This window comes from Mytilus trossulus, chromosome 10 (genome assembly GCF_036588685.1).
Source record: "Mytilus trossulus isolate FHL-02 chromosome 10, PNRI_Mtr1.1.1.hap1, whole genome shotgun sequence".
Classification (NCBI taxonomy): Eukaryota; Metazoa; Mollusca; class Bivalvia; order Mytilida; family Mytilidae; genus Mytilus; species Mytilus trossulus.
Window position 1 is genome coordinate 48,716,589 of NC_086382.1, and position 25,483 is coordinate 48,742,071.

The 25,483-nt window shown below is 31.8% G+C and overlaps 2 protein-coding genes across 2 annotated transcripts; one reads left to right on the forward strand and one right to left on the reverse strand.

Annotated features, from left to right (window-relative positions):
* Nucleotides 1-1,508: 1,508 nt before the first annotated feature.
* Nucleotides 1,509-10,853, reverse strand: LOC134687535 (osteopetrosis-associated transmembrane protein 1-like). Its single transcript, XM_063547908.1, has 6 exons — nt 10,445-10,853; nt 9,651-9,765; nt 7,228-7,382; nt 5,696-5,827; nt 4,121-4,286; nt 1,509-3,730 (listed from the first exon to the last, which is right to left on the reverse strand). Exons 1-6 carry the CDS (start codon nt 10,799-10,801, stop codon nt 3,618-3,620), a joined length of 1,038 nt encoding a protein of 345 aa, XP_063403978.1. The 5' UTR covers nt 10,802-10,853; the 3' UTR covers nt 1,509-3,617.
* Nucleotides 10,854-11,027: 174 nt separating this feature from the next.
* On the forward strand, nt 11,028-25,100 carry LOC134686304 (small ribosomal subunit protein mS31-like). Its single transcript, XM_063545972.1, has 10 exons — nt 11,028-11,117; nt 15,805-15,894; nt 17,705-17,872; nt 18,221-18,267; nt 18,919-18,997; nt 19,893-19,945; nt 20,229-20,334; nt 21,939-22,027; nt 22,661-22,795; nt 24,795-25,100. The coding sequence occupies exons 1-10, from the start codon at nt 11,038-11,040 to the stop codon at nt 25,061-25,063; spliced, it is 1,116 nt and encodes a 371-aa protein (XP_063402042.1). The 5' UTR covers nt 11,028-11,037; the 3' UTR covers nt 25,064-25,100.
* Nucleotides 25,101-25,483: the final 383 nt, after the last annotated feature.

The following is a 25,483-nucleotide window of genomic DNA, read 5'->3' on the forward strand; positions in this document are numbered from 1 at the left end:
AAATATACCAAATGACACTAGAACTCATGATCATTAGTCGAAAACAAACTGACAACCCCAAAAGACAAAAAAAAACAGTATACAAAATCCTACATAGAAAACTTGAAGAATAAGCAACACGAACCCACCAAAAATATGTTTATCAGGTTCTCCAGAAGGGTAATCAAATGATGCGTCACATGTGGCATTCGCCGTCTTGCTATGTAATTTAACATCCGGAGATAAGTCTTATTATGTAGGTAACATTTAAAGACAAGGAGGACGTAATATAGAATATAGAATATATAGGCAAATAGAATAGATCTATTAATATCCAGGATTATCATTTTGTTAAGTGTCATGGAGATAAATATTGAGTGTCCATGTGAAATGGCAATGCTTATTCATTTTTGACGCAGTTTATGTTATATTATTTTCACCCAAAACGATGTTGTATTAGACTTTAACTAGGGACACCAACATATTTGGAATTGATGTGGGATAGGTGCATTGCAGCATTTTGGTCTTGAAAGATTGATTTAGCATGCGTATTCATAGAAACGTTCAGTAATATGTTTAATTTTAATTTGTATTAACTACCTCACAGCCGTTATCTATTTCGATAAAGATTGTGATCAAATTGATGGGATGGAGACCTTTGTTGGCAAAGGAATGTATAAGAAAGGTCTGTTTTCCTTTTCATCTATGCGAACTGGTTTGAAAATTCTGTGACTAACAATGATCAAGATTATAGCTGTCAGTTTGTATTGGTTTGAAATGGTTGTGTAATATAAAGTAGTTTCAGAACACAATTGTACGGAGCATGAAGATTTAAAAGTTTTAGCGAATAAAACGTCGTGCAAATGTGATGCTTTTGTACAAATGTCGGAAGGCAATTAATAAAAACATAGTGGAGAGCAGGTGATATATAATGACGAAGGCCATCAATGTGTCTTCGTCAAAAAGAAGAGTTGAAAATGTTAATAACATGCACCAAGCTTCAGGAAGGACTAGATAGTAAAGCTATACCTTAAATTAAGTCATTGTAACCATATGGTGTTACAGCTCCCAGTACTCGAATTGTGTAGTCTTCCTTTTCTTTTGTCTATGGATAGGTGTTGCAAGATGAGGATTGTAAGTCCTATTGTATAATTGTACGATGATGCAAACTTGCATTGAAAGTATTGAATGATCAGTCTGATTAAAACGCAGGTAAACTATGTTTTTTGCAATGTTGTTGATGTCTGATCTATGAACGGAGATTTATTGAGGAGAGGGGCGAAAGATACCATAAGGACATCCAAGTAATAAATCCAAAATAAATTGATAACGCCATGGCTAAAAAGGAAAAGAAAAACAGATAAACAATAGTACAAAAACAACATAGAAAGCTTTAAACTATTAAGCAACACAAATCCCACCAAATACTGGAAGTGAACTCAGGTGCACTGGAAGGACAGATCCTGCTCCACGGTGAGCGCCCATTTTGTTGCTCATGTTAGTTCAAAACACTGATGAAACACATCTAATTCAGTAGGAATGTTGACTTTATTTTGTACTTCATAAATTCTTAACAATTTGATCACTAGCTATATTTTAAGTAACACAAGTATGATTCATAGTTCAATATACAATTTTCAATCTAATACTGATTTGGCACTTTTCTTAATCTTATATACATTATTTCCACACATATCCATTAAAATTACGAAAACAAAAAATTCAAACAAATGTTTTCCAAATAATCAAGAGATCAAATCAGAAATATATGTTATAATTATGTCTGATAGCTTTCTATGAAATGTCCAACACTACATCACAATCTTGAAAAAGGGGGAATCTATACGCATTTACCATATAAGTAGGTCCATTAATAATGCATCAGATAAGCATACACCAACATAAAAATACAATTCATCTTTTAAAATTCTTATGAAAAAGAGAAAGAAGACTGATTTTTGAAATTATGACAAATTATTTTTCAGAGGCACAGAAATTAACTGCATGGTCATTTTTGTAACAAATGTACACTATATGATATTGTCAAATAGGTTAGGAACTGAACTGTTCTAGACAAGACAAAAAAAAATAGTGATGTTAAGACTTAAGGAGGCTCATGGGTACAAAAAAATCAGCTAAAACTTTAACATTTGTATTTCATTACAAATTTTATCTATTACACTATTAGTTATTACTTAATGATATGGTACCAAAACAACACCCAAAAAACGATTTGGTTGGCCCCAGATGACATTAAAACTGATATTTTCATTGAAAAAGCTCCAAACTATCTACCTTTGGTGCAAAAATGAAATTTTATGGCATTAAAATTTAAATATCTTTTTTAACTCATCGGTGACCAAAATTTTTTATTATTGTTTTCAAATAAGCTGTACATAAACTAAATAATTGTAAATTTAAGCAATTTCTGTATAAATTTAGTTCTTTTTTTATTTCAATATTACCTCTATATTAGTTCAACAGAAAAAAAAAGACAAACAAAATTGTATGCTTCTTTGGGTGGCAGATTGTGAGCTTAAATGAACTGTGACCCCATATTTTTATTTTATTTTTCTATTCGGTATAGGATAAAGTTTATTTATATAAAAAAAAGAGAGAAATCCTATATTAGAAAAATAAATGATTTATACCTGCGAGCCCCCTTAAACAATGAATATAAAATGTTGTATTCTAGATCAGTGAATTAGTTTCCCTTAAATATCACTGTCATTTATCACCACTGCTTTTTATAAGTAAACTACAGAACCATAGATGACAAACTCCTGTAAGTTCTCATGTACATACTGGTCATAAAATGCTTTGGTGACAGGGAATTAATACGCACAAATAATTAAGATAATTAATCAAATATGTTCACCTGCCACAATGTTTCTGTTCTTTGGACTGGTAAGTTTCAGGTTCAAATTTTAGTAGGATACAAAAACCTTATTTATATATTATACATGGACCAATATGACACAGAAATTAACAACTATAGGTCATCGTACAGTGATAAATAAATGAATCTACTGTTCAGATACCGGAAATAAAAAAAATAAAAAACATTATTTATTATAAAGCTGCTAACTTTTCTAACTGCAATTTCATCTGATTACATCAAATTATATTAATTTCATTTTAAATATAGTTAATATGATACATTAATCTTGTGTGAGTTAGAGTCAACTATGGACATTACAGGAGAAAACTAAAATTATCGTACTTTTCTGATAAAGGAACCTGATGAGTGAATGAAATGCCTATTAAATGTAATATATAGAAGTGATTTTTTTAAAACCTCAAACTGGTAATGTGTTCAAGCAATATTATACAAGCACCTTCATATGACTTTAAGCTTATTGCACATTTATATATGTGTGTGTAAACTAGCTTTAAATAAATAGATATTCTACTAGTAGTATAAAAAAAAATGGGAAAAGTCCCAATACCATGGAACTTTCACATTATCACACAAACAAAAAACTACATACAAATATATAGATATTCAACATGTAAATGCTTTTTGAAAATAAATTTGTTCATTCATTCATTCATTCATTCAACTAGTAACATTACAATATACTGAAACAAGTCTTAGTACCATAGAACTATCCTATAATCACACAAACAGCTAACTATCAACTGAATAATGGTTGTCTCTCTAGTCCATTGCCATCATCTAATCCATCTTGATGAAGCTCTGTTGTGGCACCATAGGAAGGGGCATCTGATCTAACCGACATTCTTTTCTCTGTAATAAGATATCATACTATTATGTAATCTGATAGAAAGGCTTACTTATCAGGCATCTTTTAACATTGTCCTGTTATGGAATTCAAATTCCTTTATAATCATGTGTAATAGAATTAAGTTTTAGATTGAAGAAACATTGGGTATGTTTATTTCAATTTGAAGAAATATTTCAGTATTTGTTCCAGATGAAAAAAGGGTATAAATAATATGTAACGACAGGAACAGGGGTAGGTTCCATATCCAGAAAGCTGCCTCCCAAAACATTAAAATGCACACACACACAGGAACAGATATAGTATTGTTTATTGGAATATTTCCACAAGATTACAGAGAGGTCTTCTATAAATATAAATAAAAGTAAATGATAACCTCATGAAAAACTACTCACGTATCATCAATTTTTTTTGCACCCTAATTCCCTTCACTCCTACAACAACATAAAAGCTTATAGTTCCTATGGCAACAAGGGCTGTTATAGTAATCACACCTGCATTTGTTTTGTAGTGTTTTGTGCAATTCAGCTTCACACCCCACGCTATACGGGTGTAATTCATCTGAAAAATGTAAACATTGTATTATTATGTTAATGTTAATTTATACATCTAGTAAAATGAATAGGTATTTAAAGATTATTTTTTGACTATATATCTTAACTGTTATTTATATATAAGTATAATATTTCGGTAAGTTTAATTCATATTTCTGAATTTTTCCAAAAATAAGATTTTGATCTTAAGCAAAAACAAAAATAACCAATACATTGAAGAAGCAGTGCTCTTATTTCTGTTCCTCATCTAAACTTGCTGGATGGTCCACCAAGAAAAGACTAACAAATCTTATGGTAAGATCAAGGCAGTCCATTGTGGCAACTTAATCTGCATTATTTGATATTCACCATTTAAGCATCATATGTAATTTATTTAAGAGTATACACTTTGTGCATTTATATAAATGTAAAAGAGGGGCAAAAGACAACAAAGGGACAGTCAAACTCATAAATCGAAAATAAACTGACCACCATGGCTAAAAAAGAAAACAGCAAACAGACAAATAAAAGTACACAAGACACAACATAGAAAGCAAGACTAAACAGCATGAACCCCACCAAAAACTGGGGGTGATCTAAGGTGCTCTGGAAGGGTAAGCAGATCCTGTTCCACATTTGTTTATAGCCTAAATCTTATGTAATTTAAATTAAACTTTGATTTCATGTTATATAAATTAGATAAAACAAGTGAAACTGGGAGCTACTGCTCACTGATGATACCCCCACCACAAGTGGATAATATTAATAGTGTAAAAATATGCAAGTGTTCGGTAAACAGGAAGTTGTCGAGTGATGAATCTAAAAACACATCACACTGTATAGCTGACTTATATAAATCCTGAAACCAAATTTCAGAAATCCTTGTATTGTAGTTCCTGAAAAAAATGCGACGAAAAGTATTCATGGGACGGACGCACTGACTGACGGACTGACGGAAGGACAGACAGAGGTAAAACAGTTTACCCCCCCTTTTTTAAAGCGGGGGTATAAAAACAATCCAATACTGTTGGCCATATTTATTGGAAAGGATTTTTTTATGTTCATTAACATATATATTTCAATGTAAGTTGCATTTATTAAGTTCTATGAAAATCATTAAAAAGAACATTTTCCAAAATATTTTTTCCAGAAAAAGAATATATTAAAACTTAAAACATGATGTGCACTGCCAGGTATCAATTCAGTATAAGTCATTATAGTCTTAATCTTTGGTAATTTAAATTTCAACGTTGATTTCATGTTATATTATTCAGTGCATAGTAATACACTCAATGAGCTAGACTTTCAAATCAAGTCAAAAATGTAATAACTGAAACATTTAAAAAAAAAACAACTCCAAGACTGTTGACCTATTTATCGGATAAGATTTTGTTTTGGTTACATTTTTAGATTTCAATTTTACTTTTAAAACCTTACCATATCTACTAAATCCATACAGACTTCTTTTTGAGTGGTCTTCATGGCATCTTTAAACTCTCTGTTCATGTCATCATATAAAGCTGAACATGCATCACATGCACTAATAATACTTATATTGTGTATATCATCCTGAAAACAATAAATCAAAATTATAATAATACAATCTTCTAACAGTTTTTAATTTATAATGAAATCAAAAGAACTTTTGTAGAGATTTATCCATGCCATCCAAGGCATGAAAGTGAATGTTTCTTCTGTATATATACATGATATAGTTAAATCTTCACTTCAATAACGAAATACAATGCCAGGTGTAGGTCCAGGATTTTGAAAGAAGAAAAGCCAAGCCAATGTTTTTGGAGTGATATTTGTTAAAAAAAACATTTATCATATATGAAACTCTATAAGAGGGACAGTTCTCTCCCCCCCCCCCCCCCCCCCCCCTCAATCGTCTTCTAAGTTTTCCCTAACTATTTAAAATCAAAATGTAATAAATCATTTGGATTTAATTTAATAAAGCAGATCCACGTACTGAAATTATAAAAAATTGTGACTGAAAATTTTATTCATGAAATATTTCATTCACAGGATTTTTCTCTCCTGAACAGGAGGACTGGAGGAGACCCCTGCAAGCAGGATTATGGTACTCCCGTCGGGAGGTTCACATGTATGTGTACACTTGTATTTGTTTCCATCTGATGAGTTAAGCCTCTTTCAACTGATTTTATAGTTTGTTCTTATGTTGTACTGTTACAACACTGTCCCTGGTTAGGAGGAGGGTTGGGATCCCGCTAACATGTTTAACCCTGCAACATTCTGTATGTATGTGCCTGTCCCAAGTCAGGAGCCTGTAATCCATTGGTTATCATTTGTTCATGTGTTACGTATTTGTTTTTAGTTCATTTTTTATACATTAATTAGTTTTCTCGTTTGAATTGTTTAATATTGTCATTCAAGAACCTTTTATGGCTTACTATGAGGTATGGGCTTTGCTCATTGTTGAAGGTGACCTATAGTTGTTAATTGCTGTGTCATTATTGTATTTTGTGGGGAATTGTCTCATTGGCAATCATACCACATCTTCTTTTATATATTAAGATTTTCAATTGCTTTGTTTGAAATCATAGAAATTCTATTCTTTGACTATCCCATTTTAACAAGTGATGAAGTCCATTTTTTAGAATCTATTCTGGTACATTTGTATAGCATACTTTTTCTACCTCATAAAATGTTGTCCTGTCTCAGTTAAAAGTAATTGTAAATGAATGTGAGTTTTACTGTAAGAAGTGAGGAGGATCAAAATTTAGAGACACATTCAAAGTGTTTAAAGCACAAAACAAAGCAATTGGGCATTATTTTGTTTTATTTTAAAAGATAATATCAATAAAAAAATTGTGAAATAGATCTACAAATACAAATGTATATACAAGCAGGTAAACAGAACTTCAAGTACTAAGTATTTGTTTTAAATTACGTGTGAAGAAATGCAGTAAGCAAAATATCAGAGAAAATGATGTTGGCATACTTACCATAAGAGACTCTTTGTCCAAAGATACATTGGAGTGCATTTTGATACATCTAGTCATATTTTTGAATATCACATTGAATGCGTTAGAAATTGTGCTGTACTGAAATGTTACTGTTCCATTTTTGTCTTCACTGATACTTCCTGATTGAAAACATCCTGTAGATTAAGAAACAAAAATTGGTTACTGAATTAGAAGATTAAATTCCCTTTAGTTATTTTTGTTATAGCTTTTGATATTTTTTCCAGAAAAGTAACCAGCTTTTAAAATATTTTGTTTTTTGTTTTCTAAGTGATTTATTCATAAATAATTACATTAGCTGTACGTTTCATTATAACAGGTTATTCTGATTGGCTACACTGCAATCTCGCGTTATTCCTTAATCAACTTTATACACAATAAAATTTATCATTCATGATGACACGATGTCCCAAAATAAAGTGCACAGGTAAATTAAATAAAAACTTGCATGATAAAAATCATGTTTTCATGATCCTAGCTAAAGAAAGTAATAATAAGTATTAAATGCTTCTTTTTGTAGGGTTGTAAAAGCATTGACCGAAGCTTCTGTGCTTCATACAAAATGTACTTCAGTCAATGCTTTAACACCCCAATAAAGTTACAAAAAGAAGCATTCAATTCTTAATTAAAAAGAAAAACAACACATTCCCATCTATAGTGCATCACTTTCTTTATCCAATTCTGGCCCAAATTCCTGATAACTCTACTAGTCTAGGATTCTTTTAACCACTAAACATAATGACAGATTTCATAAATGAAACAAGAAATGTACACCCTTTCAAGACAAGAGTGCACACACTGAAATGTCTCGCCTTCTTTACTAATCATTGATGTTCTTTTGATAGTCCTAAGTGTAAAGCTTTATTACAACTGTCACATAAACTTAACATTAACCAAGATAGCTAAACAAAGACCAATGAACCGTGAAAATGAGGTCAAGGTCAGATGAACTATGCCAAGGAGACATTTACAGCTAACAATGCTTCCATACATTAACTACAGTTGACCTATTACTTATAGTTTAAGAAAAAATAGACCAAAACACAAAAACTTAACACTGTGCAATGAACCGTGAAATTAAGGTCATGGTCAAATAAAACGTGCGGGACTGACATATAGATCATAAAATATTTCCATACACCAAATATAGTTGACCTTTGGCATATAATATAAGATAAAAAGACCAAAACTTAAAAACTTAACTATAACCACTGAACCATGAAAATGAGGTCAAGGTCAAATTACATCTGCCCGCTAGACATGTACATCTTACAATCATTCCATACAACAAATATAGTAGACCTACTGCATAAAGTGTAAGAAAAACAGACCAAAACACAAAAACTAAACTATAACCACTGAACCATGAAAATGAGGTCAAGGTCAAATGACATCTGCCCGCTAGACATGTACACCTTACAAGCATTCTATACAACAAATATAGTAGACCTATTGCATAAAGTGTAAGAAAACGGACCAAAACACATAAACTAAACTATAACCACTGAACCATGAAAATGAGGTCAAGGTCAGATGACACCTGCCAGTTGGACATTTACACCTTACAGTCCTTCCATACACTGAATATACTAGCTCTATTGCTTATAGTATCTGAGATATGGACTTGACCACCAAAACTTAACCTTGTTCACTGATCCATGAAATGAGGTTGAGGTCAAGTGAAAACTGTCTGACGGGCATTAGGACCTTGCAAGGTACACACATACCAAATAAAGTTATCCTATTACTTATAATAAGAGAGAATTCAACATTTTTTTAAGTGGTCACTGAACCATGAAAATGAGGTCAAGGATATTGGACATGTGACTGACGGAAACTTCATAAAATGAGGCATCTATATACCAAGTATGAAGTATCCAGGTCTTCCAGCTTCTAAAATATAAACTTTTAAGAAGTAAGCTAACGCCGCCGCCGCCAGATCACTATCCCTATGTCGGGCTTTCTGCAACAAAAGTTGCAGGCTCGACAAAAAATGATATAAGTCTCACTGAATGTAAACATCTGGTTGAATAAAAATTGATCATAAAACAGACAAGCACTTCTTTGAAATTTCCTAAAAAAAGATACTGTAAGTTTAGAAATTTTTGCAAATTTTTTATTAATGTGAAAAATGTGACTGGATTATAATAAGAAATCACAGTCTGATATTTTATTAATGTATCTGAATGCAGCTTGTCATAAAATGCAATAATTAATATCATATTTTTTTCCATTCTTCAAAAAGGCCAATAATAAAAGCACGCAATAATTTCGGACGTCTTTAAAACTTCATTTAAAATTGCAATTACTTGTTTCATTTCCAAATAATATTAGAAGGATAACATGGATAACATATAATTGTTTATCAAAAACAAAAAGTTAAGTAGCAATTATGAAATACTTACCATTACAATAAGCTTGGTCCCAAACATTCTTTATATTATTATAAACTTGATCTAAAACCTGTATCCGGTCTGCTTTCAGTAATACATTTCTGCATCCACTCCATTTCTCATCATCCTACAATGAATTCAAAATTTTTAAAAAAATATGAATAAAACATTAAGTTTTGAATACTGATTAAAATTGAGAATGAAAATGGGGAATGGGTCAAAGATACAACAAACCGATCATAGAAAAAACAACAGCAGAAGGTCACCAACAGGTCATCAATACAGTAATATATACCTGCACCCTGAGGTGTCTTTCAGCTGGCCCCCAAACAAATATGTAAATATACTAGTTCAGTGATAATGAACATAATACTTAACTCTAAATTGTACACAAACAACTAAAATTAAAAATAATACAAGACTAACAAAAGCGCAAGGCTCCTGATTTTGGACAGGGCTGAGGCGCAAAAATGAGGCGGGGTTAAAGACTTTATAATATTTCATTTACCTGGACGGTGTGAATAACTTTCCTTTGATATTGGGATAAAAATGTCATCAAAAACAACTTTATTTTCACAGATTTTAAAATCAATCAAAATAACATTTGTATTTTTATAAACATTTAATAATAGAATTTTTCTAGTTGGAGAGTTTTATTGTATTAGACAACATGGACAAGTGAATAGATTCACCAAGTTCACCATAAAGAGGTAAATGTCCAATAACCAGCGTCAAATTTTCAAAGTGTGGCTTGTTATTAAATGAAGGATATAAACCTAAGTAGTTGTCAAATGTAGTATCATTACCTGAAGAATGTCCTCAAAGGTGGTCATTGCTCTTTTGTATTCCCTAACACAACTTTCACAAAATCTGAATGGTCGTGCTTTCTCCACTGAACATTTTATAAAATCTGCTGAATTTTGTCCAAATTCTTTTAGAAACGCTGTACATATATCATATATTGGAATGTGACCAAAATCTGTGGAATTGTTGAAGGATTGTAACTGAATTAAATGCTCCTTTGCTTTAGTCAAACGATTTAATATTTCATATTTTAATCGTCCTTTGTGTTTTTGATTGTTCTTGAGAAGTTTTGTTGATTCATTTGCATTAACTATGCTTGATAATACAATACACATTGGTATTTGATACACTAATCTCATCTTTTTAACATAAATTTGAAGCACAGCAGTCAAAACGAAACAGGAAAACGAAAGTTGATTATCACGTGACTATTACGCAGAAAAGGTTTTAAAAAGACACCAAAGAATTTAGTTTTTTATTACTACTATTTGTACAGTTAATTAAAATCCTTTAATCAAAAATTCCAACAGCACATGTTTAAGGGTTTGGGATATTTTCTATAAATTTTCCTGGTTATTTAGTGCGAAACTTCAAGATGTCAGCGTCCTTGAAAATGTTACAGATTTGTAGAAGTTGTTTGAAATGCAGGAGTTCTGTAACCTCTCTGTCAAATGGGTAAGATTTGTTTTTACCAATCGGAACATTTGATTTTTAATCCTTCCAGTGATTAGATTTTTTAAAAATGTTACAGATTTGTAGAATTTAAATGGAGTTCTGCAAACTCTCTGTAAAATTGGTGAATCATGACAAATCGCCCCACACCAAATCGTCCCACTTTTGTTTACCAACTCGCACCACTTATGAAAAAGGGTAAAATCCCATTGCAAATAGGTTTGATAACATGCCTCACGTATGAAAAGGGTTAATATGAGCATGGAAGTAATATTTAGAAGGAATAACAACGACTAATTAGCATGTATTTATAGCATGCTGAGCTCTGTACTAAAGTCATACAATTTTATCCAATTATAGTCTCAGCGGTAAGACCCCTTTGGTTACTATCTGCGTTACCGCGGTTGTAAATGGCATCTGGAATTTCTTATCAGTCACGTGGTTTTATCGAGTCCGTTAATTATAAAGTACCTGTGTGACATCCGCGGTTTATTAATAAGAAGGTGGCGCTGTATCATATAAAACATCTACCTTCCAAAAGAAGTCGTATGACGTAAAAAACTTGAAAAACGGACGAAAATTGTTCAAACTACAGCAGTTTAACATGGAAAATTGTATTTAATTTAGCTTATTTTTGCTTTTTACCGTTTGTTTTAAACTGTTTTAAAAGTATTTTCCGTTTAAAAGCGGATCCCGAGTTAAACAGGTAAATACCGATGAATTGATCAGGTTTCACATGATGTTTAACAAAATAATGTAGGCAAATGTAGGCATATATTTTTTTACTGTTGAAATGTGCAAAGTTTATCGAGATTAAATAAAATAATATTTACTTTCAAGTATTCTAAATTTATGTATATGTCATAAATGTCATTGATTGCATTATTGAAACTGGACAACTAAAACGGGGATAATATTTTCGTAAATATATATTTAAAAAGTGTTTATTGTGGAATGCTTGTATTAATATAATAAGCTATACAGCAAAACATATAACAAGCCGACGAAATGGGCTTGAATCTATCTGTCTTACGGTAAATTCATTTTTACACAAATTAGTTTATGTATCAAGAACTTAAATTGAAGGATAGAACCGTTAAGAATTGTGAATATTTTAATTGATAATAAACGGGGTCCAAACGTATTTTTGTACAATCATCTTCTTAACTTTATACGGAAATGGTTTTTTAATTGTCTGTTAATATTAAAATTGAAATGACACAACTTTGTTCTCTAATTTCGTATGTGAAAGCTGTCGGTTTTAACTATTAGGATCAAACTAACAAAAAATATGGAAAAATTGGACTAAAATAAAAATAGAACGAATGACTTTTTTCGGCAGCGTACGTCAACGGAATGTAACGATTGACTATTCGGGTTACTTCGCAAGTATATTCGACAAAAACTTGTCTGTTCGTAGTTCTCCGTGAACACGAAAATGACCGATAAGTGTCAGTGATTTGATCGATCACATGCGGAGACTAAACTTCCATGCTAGATATTGAACCAATTAACGAGTTATTGAAAGATGGGCGGTAACGCAGATGAAACCTTTGAAGTGAAGTCGTTGTTATTCCTTTTCAATATTACTTCCATGATATGAGGCAGACATAACCTGTGAATGAGGACGAAGTCTGTATGTATTATGGGGACGAAGTCCCCAATTACGGTAGAAAAATAAATAAATAAAAAAAAAAAATCGGGAAAATTTCCCGAATTTTTCAATGTACTAATGAACTGAAAATCGTTAAGTTTTTTTTTTCACATCTACTTCCTGTTCCGGTTTTTCCCGCATTTGCGCAGATATCTGTCTTGTTTACATCAGACTTTGATTTTTTTTTATAATTATCAGTCAAGTAAAATATAAAATTGGATTTCAATACAAATTCAATTTTAATTATTGTTTCATATGAAAAAAACGTTACCTGATCAAAGTGTTTCTTTTGTTTACATCGAATATGACGTCATAACTGAAAGAACGTCACAGCTAATTCCCTAACAACAGAACCAAAATCGGGAACGTTACGTACAGTATTTCGGTTTCTTTTATCAACATGATTGAATTAAAAAAAAAATACATACAGACCTCGTCCCCATTCACAGGTTATGCCTGCCTCATATTATTTTTTACGGTAGAAAAATCCAAAAAAAAAAAAAAAATCTGGAAAATTTCCCGAATTTTTCATTCTTCTAATGAACTCAAAATCGTTAACTTTTTTTTTCAGATCTACTTCCTGTTCCGGTTTCCCCTGCATTTGCGCAGATATCTGTCTTGTTTGCATGAGACTTTGATTTTTTTTTATATTTATCAGTCTAGTCAAATATAAGATTGGATCTCAATACAAATTCAATTTTAATAATTGTTTGATATAAAAAAAAACGTTACCTGATGAAAGCGTTTCTTTTGTTTACATCGAATATGACGTCATAACTTAAAGAACTTCACAGCTAATTCCCTGACAACAGAACCAAAATCGGGAACGTTACGTACGGTATACCGGTTTCTTTTATCAACATGATTGAATAAACAAAAAACATACAGACTTCGTCCCCATTCACAGGTTTATGCCTGCCTCATATTAAAAGAAACCGAAAATTATACCGTACGTAACGTTCCCGATTTTGGTTCAATGTAAACAAAAGAAACGCTTTCATCAGGTAACGTTACTTTTTTTCCCATATCAAACAATTATTAAAATTGAATTTGTATTGAGTTCCAATCTTATATTTTACTAGACTGATATATTAAAAAATTCAAAGTCTCATGCAAACAAGACAAATATCTGCGCAAATGCGTGGAAAACCGGAACAGGAAGTAGATCTGAAAAAAAAAGTTAACGATTTTGAGTTCATTAGTAGAATGAAAAATTCTTTTTTTTTTCTTTTTTTATTGATTTTTCTACCGTAATTAGGGGACTTCGTCCCCAAAATATGAGGCAGGCATTACCTGTGAATTTGGACGAAGTTGTTTTTTTTAAATTCAAACATATTAATAAAAGAAACAGAAATACCGTAACATTTCCGATATTGGTTCTGTTGTTAGGGATTAAGTTATGACGTCACAAAGAAACGCTGTTATACAGGTAACGTTTTTTTTTCATATCAAACAATAATTAAAAATGGTGGGTGTTGAATTCCTTCCTATATTTGTTGATAAGTATACATTTTATTCAAAGTCTCCTGCAAACAAGACCGGAAACAGAAGTAGATCTGAAAAAAAAGTTAACAATTTTGAGTTAATTAGTAAGTAGAAAGAAAAATTCAGGATTTTTTTTTTATTTTATTGATTTTTCTACAGTAATTGGGGACAAAGTCCCCATATAATCAGACTGAATTAAAGTCTGCCAACTCGCCCAACTCATGACAAATAGCTATATATAGATACATGTTTGTAACCATGATGAGTTTATTAGTGCCACCTCCCCCACTTATGAAAAAAGATGCAATCCCTGTCCCATTTCAATACCTATGAAAAACTTAGTGAAGTGCTATAAAACAAGTTGCTGTTACGGTACTGAGTAATTGAAATCCTTCAATTGTATGAACAGGTTTCCTTTCAAGTGTTATACAAATGACTAGGCTTACAAGTATAAAGTTTTTCTCCAATAATGATATGAAAACGTTTTTGCAATTATATCTTACATGTCTTAAGAATGTAAAACATCATTTAATTTATAATTCCTTTTTTTTTTTGTATTCTGTGTAGATAAGTTTTCATTTAAGTGGGGCTAGTTGGTAGACCTGAAAATTATATATTGAAATAGATTTTACCTTTTTACAATAAGCATGATAAGTGGGGCAATTTGACAGAGGAAAAATTAACGGGATTCAACCCTTTTCACAAGTGGGGCAAGTTGGTAAATTTTTTTAAAAGTGGGGCAGGTGTGTGAAAAATTGGGGTGTTTTGCCAGTGGGGCAATTTGTCCTGCTTCCAAATGGGTTAGAATTTTTGTTTTAACAATCGGAACATTAGATTTTGATAAATCCCATTGGCAATGAACATAATGAAAAAAATAAACATTTTAAATTATTTTCAGGAAATTTATAAATTGTATCTGTAAATAAATAATATGTGTGTTACTCAGTGCAGGATCCTATCTTGGATATACATGTATGCTCACTGATTTCGAGGTCTTACAGTTAAAGCCCATGGCTACAGTCCTGAAGGTCCAGAGGCTGAGCACGATTCTGATTAGTCCAATTAATAATGACATCTGGCAAGGCTATTTTATTGGGACGCCTTCCTTTAACTGTTTATTAGAAGGTGTCCCAGAAAAGTTATAGTCAGAGATTGCTCTGACGTCCAAGTTCCAACAACAAGACATGCAGGTGTTGTGGGATGTCAGAGCTCGTCCAATATCAAAATGATGATAATTTGTCATCCAAAATGGATGTCACAATTGCTTGCTTCTGTCAAGTTCTGGAGTCCACAGACGACCTTGGACATTTGGGCATAAGTCGGGGAAAGTAGTCCAGAGGCTAGAGGGAACACCCCAGTTTTCTGAGGTTAAAAAAATCCCAGTTTTCAGGGAGTTTTTTTTCTATTTCAATTTCTGGCAGGAAATCTACAAAAAGCACACATTTTAACTTCGACAGAATTTATGTTTTATGTGAATAACCTCTGCATTATAGTAAATTTCTTTTTCTTTTATATTTATCCTATGTAATTTTAAAATATTTACTGTTTCAGGTTTAAAATAACATTTCCTACAAGAAGTATATTTAGTACAACAAATTTACTAAGTAGTAAAAAAACAAATAATCCTCACCAAGGAGAAAGGTATGTAACATGTGTAATACTAATTATTAGATTGATTTAAATACAAATTTATCTTGTATAACTTGTTGAAGTAGCAAAATAGAGGTGATCATGGTGATAAAATAAGATCACAAAAGGGAAATTAAAACTCACAAATCGAAAATCAACTGTAACTGGAGAGCATGTATATATCTACTCTACAAATTCATATCATCACCACCGGGATTCAAACCCAGGTTGTCTGCTTGACAGTCAGTGCGTTAACCCACTGAGCCAAAGAATCGATTCCCTAGCTCAGTTGATTAAGACTGGCTTTATATGTTCTACCTGTACTGAGGGGAAGCAACCCCGCTACACTATTCCCCCACCACAAGAGTCATCATATCTTCATATATGACTCTTAACAACACAAACCCTGGCTATACTCCAGATAACCATCATGGATTTTTTAGTCGGGCGCCAAATGTAATCGGAGAGCACGTATCTACTCTACAAATTCATAACGTCACCACCAGGATTCGAACCCCAGTTGTCTGCGTGACAGTCAGTGTGTTAACCCACTGAGCCAAAGAATCAATTCCCTAGCTCAGTTGATTAAGACTGGCTTTATATGTTCTACCTGTACTGAGGGAAAGCAACTCCGCTACACTATTCCCCCACCACAAGAGTTATCATATCTTCATTTATGACTCTTAACAACACAAACCCTGGCTATACTCCAGATAACCATCATTGATTTTTTAGTCAGGCGCCAAATGTAATCAGAGAGCACGTATCTACTCTACAAATTCATAACGTCACCACCAGGATTCGAACCCCGGTTGTCTGCATGACAGTCAGTGCGTTAACCCACTGAGCCAAAGAATCAATTCCCTAGCTCAGTTGATTAAGACTGGCTTTATATGTTCTACCTTTCCTGAGGGGAAGCAACTCCGCTACACAACTAACAATTAATGGTATGGAAAAAACAGAAACAAACTGAAACTGTACAAAATAACATGACATATTAAACTGAGCAATACAAACCCCAACAAAAACCCACGTGCTACCTCAGGTTATCCTGAAGGATAATCAGATTCTGCTCCACTTGTGGCACCCTACATATTGCTCATGTAAGTACAAACTTGCACTAGTACATATTTTAGTTATACATGTTATATAGACATACTTTTAAAATACTATACTTTGAAAAAAAAAGTTGAGTTTTGTCTTGAATATGCTGAATATTTCTTTACACAAGTGTAACTTGTATGTAATGTATTACTGCTTATATTCTATACATGTACATGTAAGGGACATTATTCAAGCAATTACCTTTTTTGTCATGTAATGAATGAGAAGTTTCAAAAACAATAAATCAACATTAATAATTATTGCTGACCTGTGTCTTATGGGACCCCTATTTCTCCATCATGTCCATTTCTAAGTATACATGTGGTAAATATGAATCAATTCAATTGAGAAGACAACAGGCCAAATTTGAAACAAAATTGATTTACGAAAAGCAAATGGGACAAACATGAACAAACAACAACCACTGAACTACTGGCCCATGACTAGAAACAGTTACATTAAGAATGAGGCAGGGTTTGGAAGTATGCTATATCATGTTGCATTGACAAATGTGAGCTGCAAAACTTTCCTTTGAAAAATAGGAGTGCCTTTTTATTGGTGTTATGCTTATAAATAAATTCTTATTTAAGTTAAAAAAAAAAGAAGAAATAAGCCAGTACATTAATATTGTATGACATGTTAGCATAATATATTATAAGAAGTCTGCCAAAAAAAATGCTTTAATATCATTATTGTACATTGTCTTTTTATTATAAAGTGAAGATGATTCTATGGACAAAACATTACAGTCTGCTGCTGAAGATTTGTCTAACAAAATTCCTGGTGAAAAGGGTAGACATGTAGCTACAGATTTAATTCAAAAACTAAAAATGATGAAAATGACAAAACCTGAGAGAGAAGATACAAATGGACAACAAAATTTTGGGTAAATAGACAACACAATTACTATCATGATTGTGTCTTATTTGATTAATGTTTTAAGGATAATAAAATTTCTTAATTACAATTTTCAGCGCTTAAGTTACTAATTAGTTGTGAAGGAAATCAAACTTTATGCATTTATGACACTTTTTATTTCCTAAGGATAGTGAAATTACAAAAATAATATAATCATTCCTGACTCTTGCTTTTTTCCACCAAATTTGTTATTCAAAGAAATCTTAAACTTATTTTATATACATTGATATAAAGACCCATATCATAAATTGTGAATTGCAATTATTGCTGTACATGTAAACGTCAGTATATTAACTGCTTTTCTTGTTTGTTTCAGTTCCATTTTAAGCAAAATGACAACAGATCAAGTCAAACACAAAGAAGGTATTATAATCTTGAACCTTTATGTCAAGCAATTGTGTATACTGTTTTTTACTGAATGATAAAAACAAGTTTTTTTATGCCCCACCTAGGGGTATTATGTTTTTTGGTCTGTTTGTTTGTCTGTCCCTTTGATTGTCCATCATTCTGTCCATTCACCCGTCTGTCTGGCTTCAGGTTTCAAGATGTGATCTGTTCCACCATAACTTTGCATGACAAATCAACAATATTTTGTTTTATATGTATATCCTAAAGTTTTTGCTCAAGGTAGTTTATTATGAAGTTAAAAGTCCAATCAACTTGAAACTTAGTACAGATGTGCCTTATGATATGATCTTTCTGATTGTAATGCCAAATCAGGGTTTTTTTACCCCAATTTCACTGTTCACTGATCATAGAAAATGAAAGTGCAAGTGGGGCATCCTCAACTATGGACACATTTTTTATTTTACATTATCATAAATATATGATTATTGCACAACCTTATGCATATTAATAAAAATTATTTGCTCAAAGGTTTCTTTAATTTAAATATCAGTAACTTCAACTTGTAAGAATCAAACTTTAATTTAAAATTATTGACTTGAATAACACAAGCCATGGCAAAACATAGATATATATATATATATATATATAGATAAATATTTATTGTAGAAGGCAGACCAAGGCGTCGAGGCCAAAGAGATGATAAGAGAGATAATAGAGATAATAGAAAAGAAGTGCAGGCTTTGAGGTAGTTATGTGGTTTATAACCAAGATTCTACAAAATATAAAATTAAATAAGCTGATAGATGAGGGCCGCTTCCTACATGTATATACAAGCTGATAGGACATACAAATGGAATAGGTCATCTGTCAAGCTTGAAAATATGTGAATAGGTTGTGAAAACTATCAGAAATATATTTTAAGGTCAATTAAGTTCCCATAACTTCTTTAAGTCTGTCATCTTTCTTGGTGTTCCATGCTGTGCTTTTATTAACCATTAACCATATTTTTCTCTTTTGATACTTTGGTGATCTTTGGTATTCCACTCTTACATTACGAACCACATGAAACCCAAACAATATCGGAAAAGGTTACATTTTTACCTACACAATATGATAAAAAGGCAAAACATTTTAAAATCTAAATTATATAAAAATGGTGGGGTAATAGAACACCAGCAGTACCCCCTATCAATTAAGTATTAAAGTGCCCCCTTATTTTGTAATTACAATAAATGCTAATAATTATTTAATATATTTCCTTGATTTCTTAGTTTTTGCTTAAAATACAAGAATCAATCAAAATATTATACATGTATAAAATATTTGAGGAATGATTTGAATACACAAAGGGAAGTGTTTTCTCTTATTTTTGAGATATTGAGATAAGACGTGGCACAGTACTTGTCTATCCCAAATTCATGTATTTGGTTTTCATGTTATATTTTTTATTCTCGTGGTGTTTTGTCTGATGCTTGGTCCGTTTCGGTGTTGTGTCGTTGTTCTCCTCTTATATTTAATGCGTTTCCCTCGGTTTTGTTTTGTTACCCCCATTTTGTTTTTTGTCCATGGATTTATGAGTTTTGAACAGCGGTATACTACTGTTGCCTTTATTTTAGATTAAGATTTTTTTTAATTTTCAGTGGTATGTTTGATGATATGTCAGCAGTTAGATATCAAGATTCAGAAAATTATGGTAAGTACGAAACAGATTAAAATATATGTTATTTAATTTTACCGTATTTGTATCTGACAATTGAAAAAAAGATGACTTTTGTAAATAGTCTTATTTAAAGTTGGCCTATGTTCTGCAGCTTAAGGAGTTGCCAGTATGAATTTTGTAACAGATATGTGTTGTCTGTAACAGCATTTATTTTCTCCCGCTTCTCCTGCACATGCTTTAGAATAAACTAAGAAAGTAAAAATATTATTCATATGACGTTTTTGGTGCTTGTTTATCAGTGTGATTTTTTCCTCAGATTATCATGCAATGAAAAAGCCCAACCCCCAGGGAGTTGAAAGGAAATATCCTGATAGAAAATCAGCTGATCAACGTGGACCTAGGAAATGGACCAGACAACCAGGGTAAATGATTTATTAGGATTTAAACGTATTGAACATTATTTTATTTATTCATGTTTTAGAGAATATACAAGATAGTTCAAGATAATTTCAACCTTTTTTTTTCTTTTTTCTTTTTAAACTAGAAATATGTATGATCATGTTAAGAGCTGCAGTTTTGTGTTTGGACATACTCTTATAAGCAAGATTCTACTAGATAAAAAAAAATAATCTGATAGATGAGGGCCACTATTTTAATAGGATATAAGGTCTTTTTTTACATTTACCATGTTGACACCAAAAACTTTAGAATTTTTTATATTCATATTTTACATATTCATTACCAAATCAAGCATTAAAGCACAACATATAGAGTAAGGTTTATGAAGTTAGGAACAATAAACACTGACAGGCTCTGATAACAAAGAACAATAAACACTGACAGGCTCTGATAACAAAGAACAATAAACACTGACCGGCTATGATAACAAAGAAAATATTTTGCAAAAAGTGTTCTTTTAACAATGTTTAAGGGCATAGGATACAGTTTTGATCCTGTATTTACAAGTTCATGAAAATTTGCATATAGGCTAGTTTGTACCTGATTAAATCAAATATGTAATAAAAAATATACCTTCATGTGCTACTTTTTTAGTAAAATGAGGTCGAAATTTTGTATATTTGCTCAAAATTCAGATTTGTGGCCGTAATTTCTTTTTCGAAAGAAAGACATAACTTTTTTGTTATAAAAGATAAACACAAATTGTTTTTTGTTAAATAATCAGTAATTTCTGTATTTTATAAATATCATAAAAAAATATGCAATTTTTTATTCAGAAATAACTCATATTTATCAAATGTTCATGAATTGAGGAAAAAACAACATTTTTTACTGCATGTTTATCAAAATTAAAAAAAATCCTCTATTTACAGTTTTATAAAATTTGGGTCACATAATTTCCCTGCAAAATGAAACAAAATGCCGTTTTGAAAATAGGGGTCCATGAACTCGTTTTCAAATTAAATCAGTTTGAATGATGAAAATCAGTCGAAAAATGCATCTTTGCCCGATATGTCACAGTTTGACGTCGCGAAAATAACAAATTACGATAGCAACGTCATTACCTTCCCTTCAACTGTATCGTATGCCCTTAAAGTAAACATACTCCATGTATAATCATTGGTGATAGAAATAAATATGTAATTTACATTTTGTAACCTTCATTCCATCTTTGCATTGAGTATTTCTTGTTAAATCAAGCTAAATGTAATAGGATTATTGAGTCAAAGTTAAAAAAAACTCATTCAAGCTGAAGAAATTGGAAAACCAAACCCCCAAAAAATTGCTCAACCAAGGGTCAGACAGAGAACAATTTAATTTAAATTTCTGATTTTGAATCTAATTTGACAAATAAATGGCAGTTGCAAATTGATGGATCCTTGTTCACAATCATTCAAATATAGACTATATATAGAGCCTTTTAATTGACCTTTAACTTATTATAAGAGGAAATGTTCTATTGGCAGTTTTAAATGGCCAAGATTATATCAGATCTAGAAATCATTATACATTTACAAAAAAAATACCTACCTCTTTTAATTTCAAAACATAAACATTATTATTTTAGAGCAGATAGAGATTTCAAACTTTTTGAGGGAGAAAGATTGGGCATTTTTACCGCAGAAGGCATTAAGACTGAAGTAAAAAAAGAAAAAGGTTTGTATACACTACCCAGTTTTTTTTATGCTGTTAATTTCATTTTGTACCAAATATGTTATCTTTACTATCGATTTTGACTATATTTTTCACCACACAAGTCAAGATTTTTATCCATGTCCTTGTAATAGATATTTTTAAAAAAAATGTCACTTCTACATTCAACTGTCTTTTGACATATTTCATGAAAGTATAAATGATGTAAACAAAATATGTTCATAGTGGCAGTGTTGTGCCTTTTATGCAGGTGTTATTTACTGGATTGTTATGCCCCAGCTGCTAGGTAAAGGGGTCGATAAATGTTACCCTTGACCATCTGTTCTTCCTCTATTTATCCCGAAAGTATTATCACATGTCATGAGAAAGATTGAGTGGGAGCATTCGTGTCCTCAGACACATTCTTCTTTTTAGGTAAAAAATGCTGAAGAAAAAGAATTCATATTTAGACTCTTTTTTTTATTGCAAATAGGAAATCTTACATGAAATGAATAAAAAAAAATTGTTTTGTATTACTGTAGAAACTTGTTTTGTATTACTGTAGAAACTTGTTTTGTATTACTGTAGAAACTTGTTTTGTATTACTGTAGAAACTTGTTTTGTATTACTGAAGAAACTTGTTTTGTGTTACTGTAGAAACATTATGGGATGTATTGGAGAAAGAAGAACTTACAAAGTTACAAACTGCAGCGCCTAAAAATGGTTTTGAAGAGATGATTGTTTGGACAAAGCAAGGAAAGTTGTGGCAGTTTCCTATTGATAATGAACAAGGTGGGTTACGAAAGATCTTTGTATTGTGTTGCCTACAACAAAGGTCTTAAGAGGCTATACAAAGGTTGTACCTTTACTATCTAAAGAGATTAGTATTGTGTGGCCTACAACAAATGTCTAAGAGGCTATACAAAGGTTGTACCTTTACTATCTAAAGTGATTTGTATTATGTTGCCTACAACAAATGTCTAAGAGACTATAAAAAGGTTGTACCTGTACTATCTAAAGATCTTTGTATTGTGTGGCCTACAACAAAGGTCTAAGAGGCTATACAAAGATTGTACCTTTACTATCTAAAGATCTTTGTATTGTGTGGCCTACAACAAATGTCTAAGAGGCTATACAAAGGTTGTACCTTTACTATCTAAAGATCTTTGTATTGTGTTGCCTACAACAAATGTCTAAGAGGCTATACAAAGGTTTTACCTTTACTATCTAAAGATCTTTGTATTGTGTGGCCTACAACAAAGGTCTAAGAGGCTAAACAAAGGTTGTACCTTTACTATCTAAAGATCTTTGTATTGTGTTGCCTACAACAAATGTCTAAGAGGCTATACAAAGGTTGTACCTTTACTATCTAAAGATCTTTGTATTGTGTGGCCTACAACAAAGGTCTAAGAGGCTATACAAAGGTTGTACCTTTACTATCTAAAGATCTTTGTATTGTGTGGCCTACAACAAAGGTCTAAGAGGCTATACAAAGGTTGTACCTTTACTATCTAAAGATCTTTGTATTGTGTGGCCTACAACAAATGTCTAAGAGGCTATACAAAGGTTGTACCTTTACTATCTAAAGATCTTTGTATTGTGTTAGGCTATACAAAGGTTGTACCTTTACTATCTAAAGATCTTTGTATTGTGTGGCCTACAACAAAGGTCTAATAGGCTATACAAAGGTTGTACCTTTACTATCTAAAGATCTTTGTATTGTGTGGCCTACAACAAATGTCTAAGAGGCTATACAAAGGTTGTACCTTTACTATCTTAAGATCTTTGTATTGTGTTGCCTACAACAAATGTCTAAGAGGCTATACAAAGGTTGTACCTTTACTATCTAAAGAGATTTGTATTGTGTTGCCTACAACAAAGGTCCTAGAAGCTATACAAAGGTTGTACCTTTACTATCTAAAGAGATTTGTATTGTGTGGCCTACAACAAATGTCTAAGAGGCTATACAAAGGTTGTACCTTTACTATCTTAAGAGATTTGTATTGTGTGGCCTTCAACAAAGGTCTAAGAGGCTATGCAAAGGTTGTACCTTTACTATCTAAAGAGATTTGTATTGTGTGGCCTTCAACAAAGGTCTAAGAGGCTATACAAAGGTTTTACCTTTACTATCTAAAGATCGTTGTATTGTGTTGCCTACAACAAATGTCTAAGAGGCTATACAAAGGTTTTACCTTTACTATCTAAAGATCTTTGTATTGTGTGGCCTACAACAAATGTCTAAGAGGCTATACAAAGGTTTTACCTTTACTATCTAAAGATCTATGTATTGTGTGGCCTACAACAAAGGTCTAAGAGGCTTTACAAAGGTTTTACCTTTACTATCTAAAGATCTTTGTATTGTGTGGCCTACAACAAATGTCTAAGAGGCTATACAAAGGTTTTACCTTTACTATCTAAAGATCTATGTATTGTGTGGCCTACAACAAAGGTCTAAGAGGCTATACAAAGGTTTTACCTTTACTATCTAAAGATCTATGTATTGTGTGGCCTACAACAAATGTCTAAGAGGCTATACAAAGATTTTACCTTTACTATCTAAAGATCTATGTATTGTGTGGCCTACAACAAAGGTCTAAGAGGCTATACAAAGGTTGTACCTTTACTATCTTAAGAGAATGTGGCAATGACTAAAAAAATTATATCAATTAGTACACATCCAATAGATTTAGTTTAAAGACATCATTAACATATAGGACCATGAATGCACACCATTCAGCAGCTCTGCCTGTTATTATAGTATGATAATATATAAATATTCAATTTATTACAGGTTGGGAATTAGAGCAGAAAACAGGATTCCATGAGCATATCTTTCTAGAACATTTAACTGATGACTTTCCCAAGAAAGGACCATTAAGACAATTTATGAATCATGTTGTAGTAGCTCTATCTAAGAATGCCTTTATAACTGCTGAGCAAAAGAGGGAGCATATTCAGTGGTTCAGGGAATATTTTATTGAGAATCAAGATATCTTACAAGAATCACTCGGAGAAAATGGATTGATTAGAAATGAAACACTATCTCAATTAGAAGCTTAATTTGTATTTTTATGGATAAATATATTGATTTAAATAATTATTGTTTATTGTTTAATATTGATACGGAAAGCTGGCCATACATTTGTATAGAAATGCAATGTTTATTGGTACCATTGCAAATATGATTAACATTGAGAATGGGAAAGGGAAATGTGTCAAAGAGACAACAACCAGACCATAGAGCAGACAAAAGCCACCAATGGGTCTTCAATTCAGCGAGAAACTCCCGCACCTGGAGACGTCCTTCAGCTGTCCCCTAAACAAATATGTATAATAGTTTAGTGATAATGGATGTCATATTAAACTCCGAATTATACACAAGAAACTAAAATTAAAAATCATACAAGACTAACAAAGGCCAGAGGCTCCTGACTTAGGACAGTCGCAAAAAATGGGCCGGGGTTAAACATGTTTTTTGAT

Bases quoted from the DNA above. Each gene is read 5' to 3' on its own strand.
- LOC134687535 (XM_063547908.1), bottom strand. From the start codon at position 10,801: ATGAGATTAGTGTATCAAATACCAATGTGTATTGTATTATCAAGCATA. The intron at 9,766-10,444 runs GTAATGATACTA...AATTCATTGTAG, and splicing joins CCTTTGAGGACATTCTTCAG to GATGATGAGAAATGGAGTGG. The intron at 7,383-9,650 runs GTAAGTATTTCA...CTTAATCTACAG, and splicing joins GGACCAAGCTTATTGTAATG to GATGTTTTCAATCAGGAAGT.
- LOC134686304 (XM_063545972.1), top strand. From the start codon at position 11,038: ATGTCAGCGTCCTTGAAAATGTTACAGATTTGTAGAAGTTGTTTGAAA. The intron at 18,268-18,918 runs GTATTATAATCT...TATTTATTGTAG, and splicing joins TCAAGTCAAACACAAAGAAG to AAGGCAGACCAAGGCGTCGA. The intron at 20,335-21,938 runs GTAAATGATTTA...TTATTATTTTAG, and splicing joins AAATGGACCAGACAACCAGG to AGCAGATAGAGATTTCAAAC.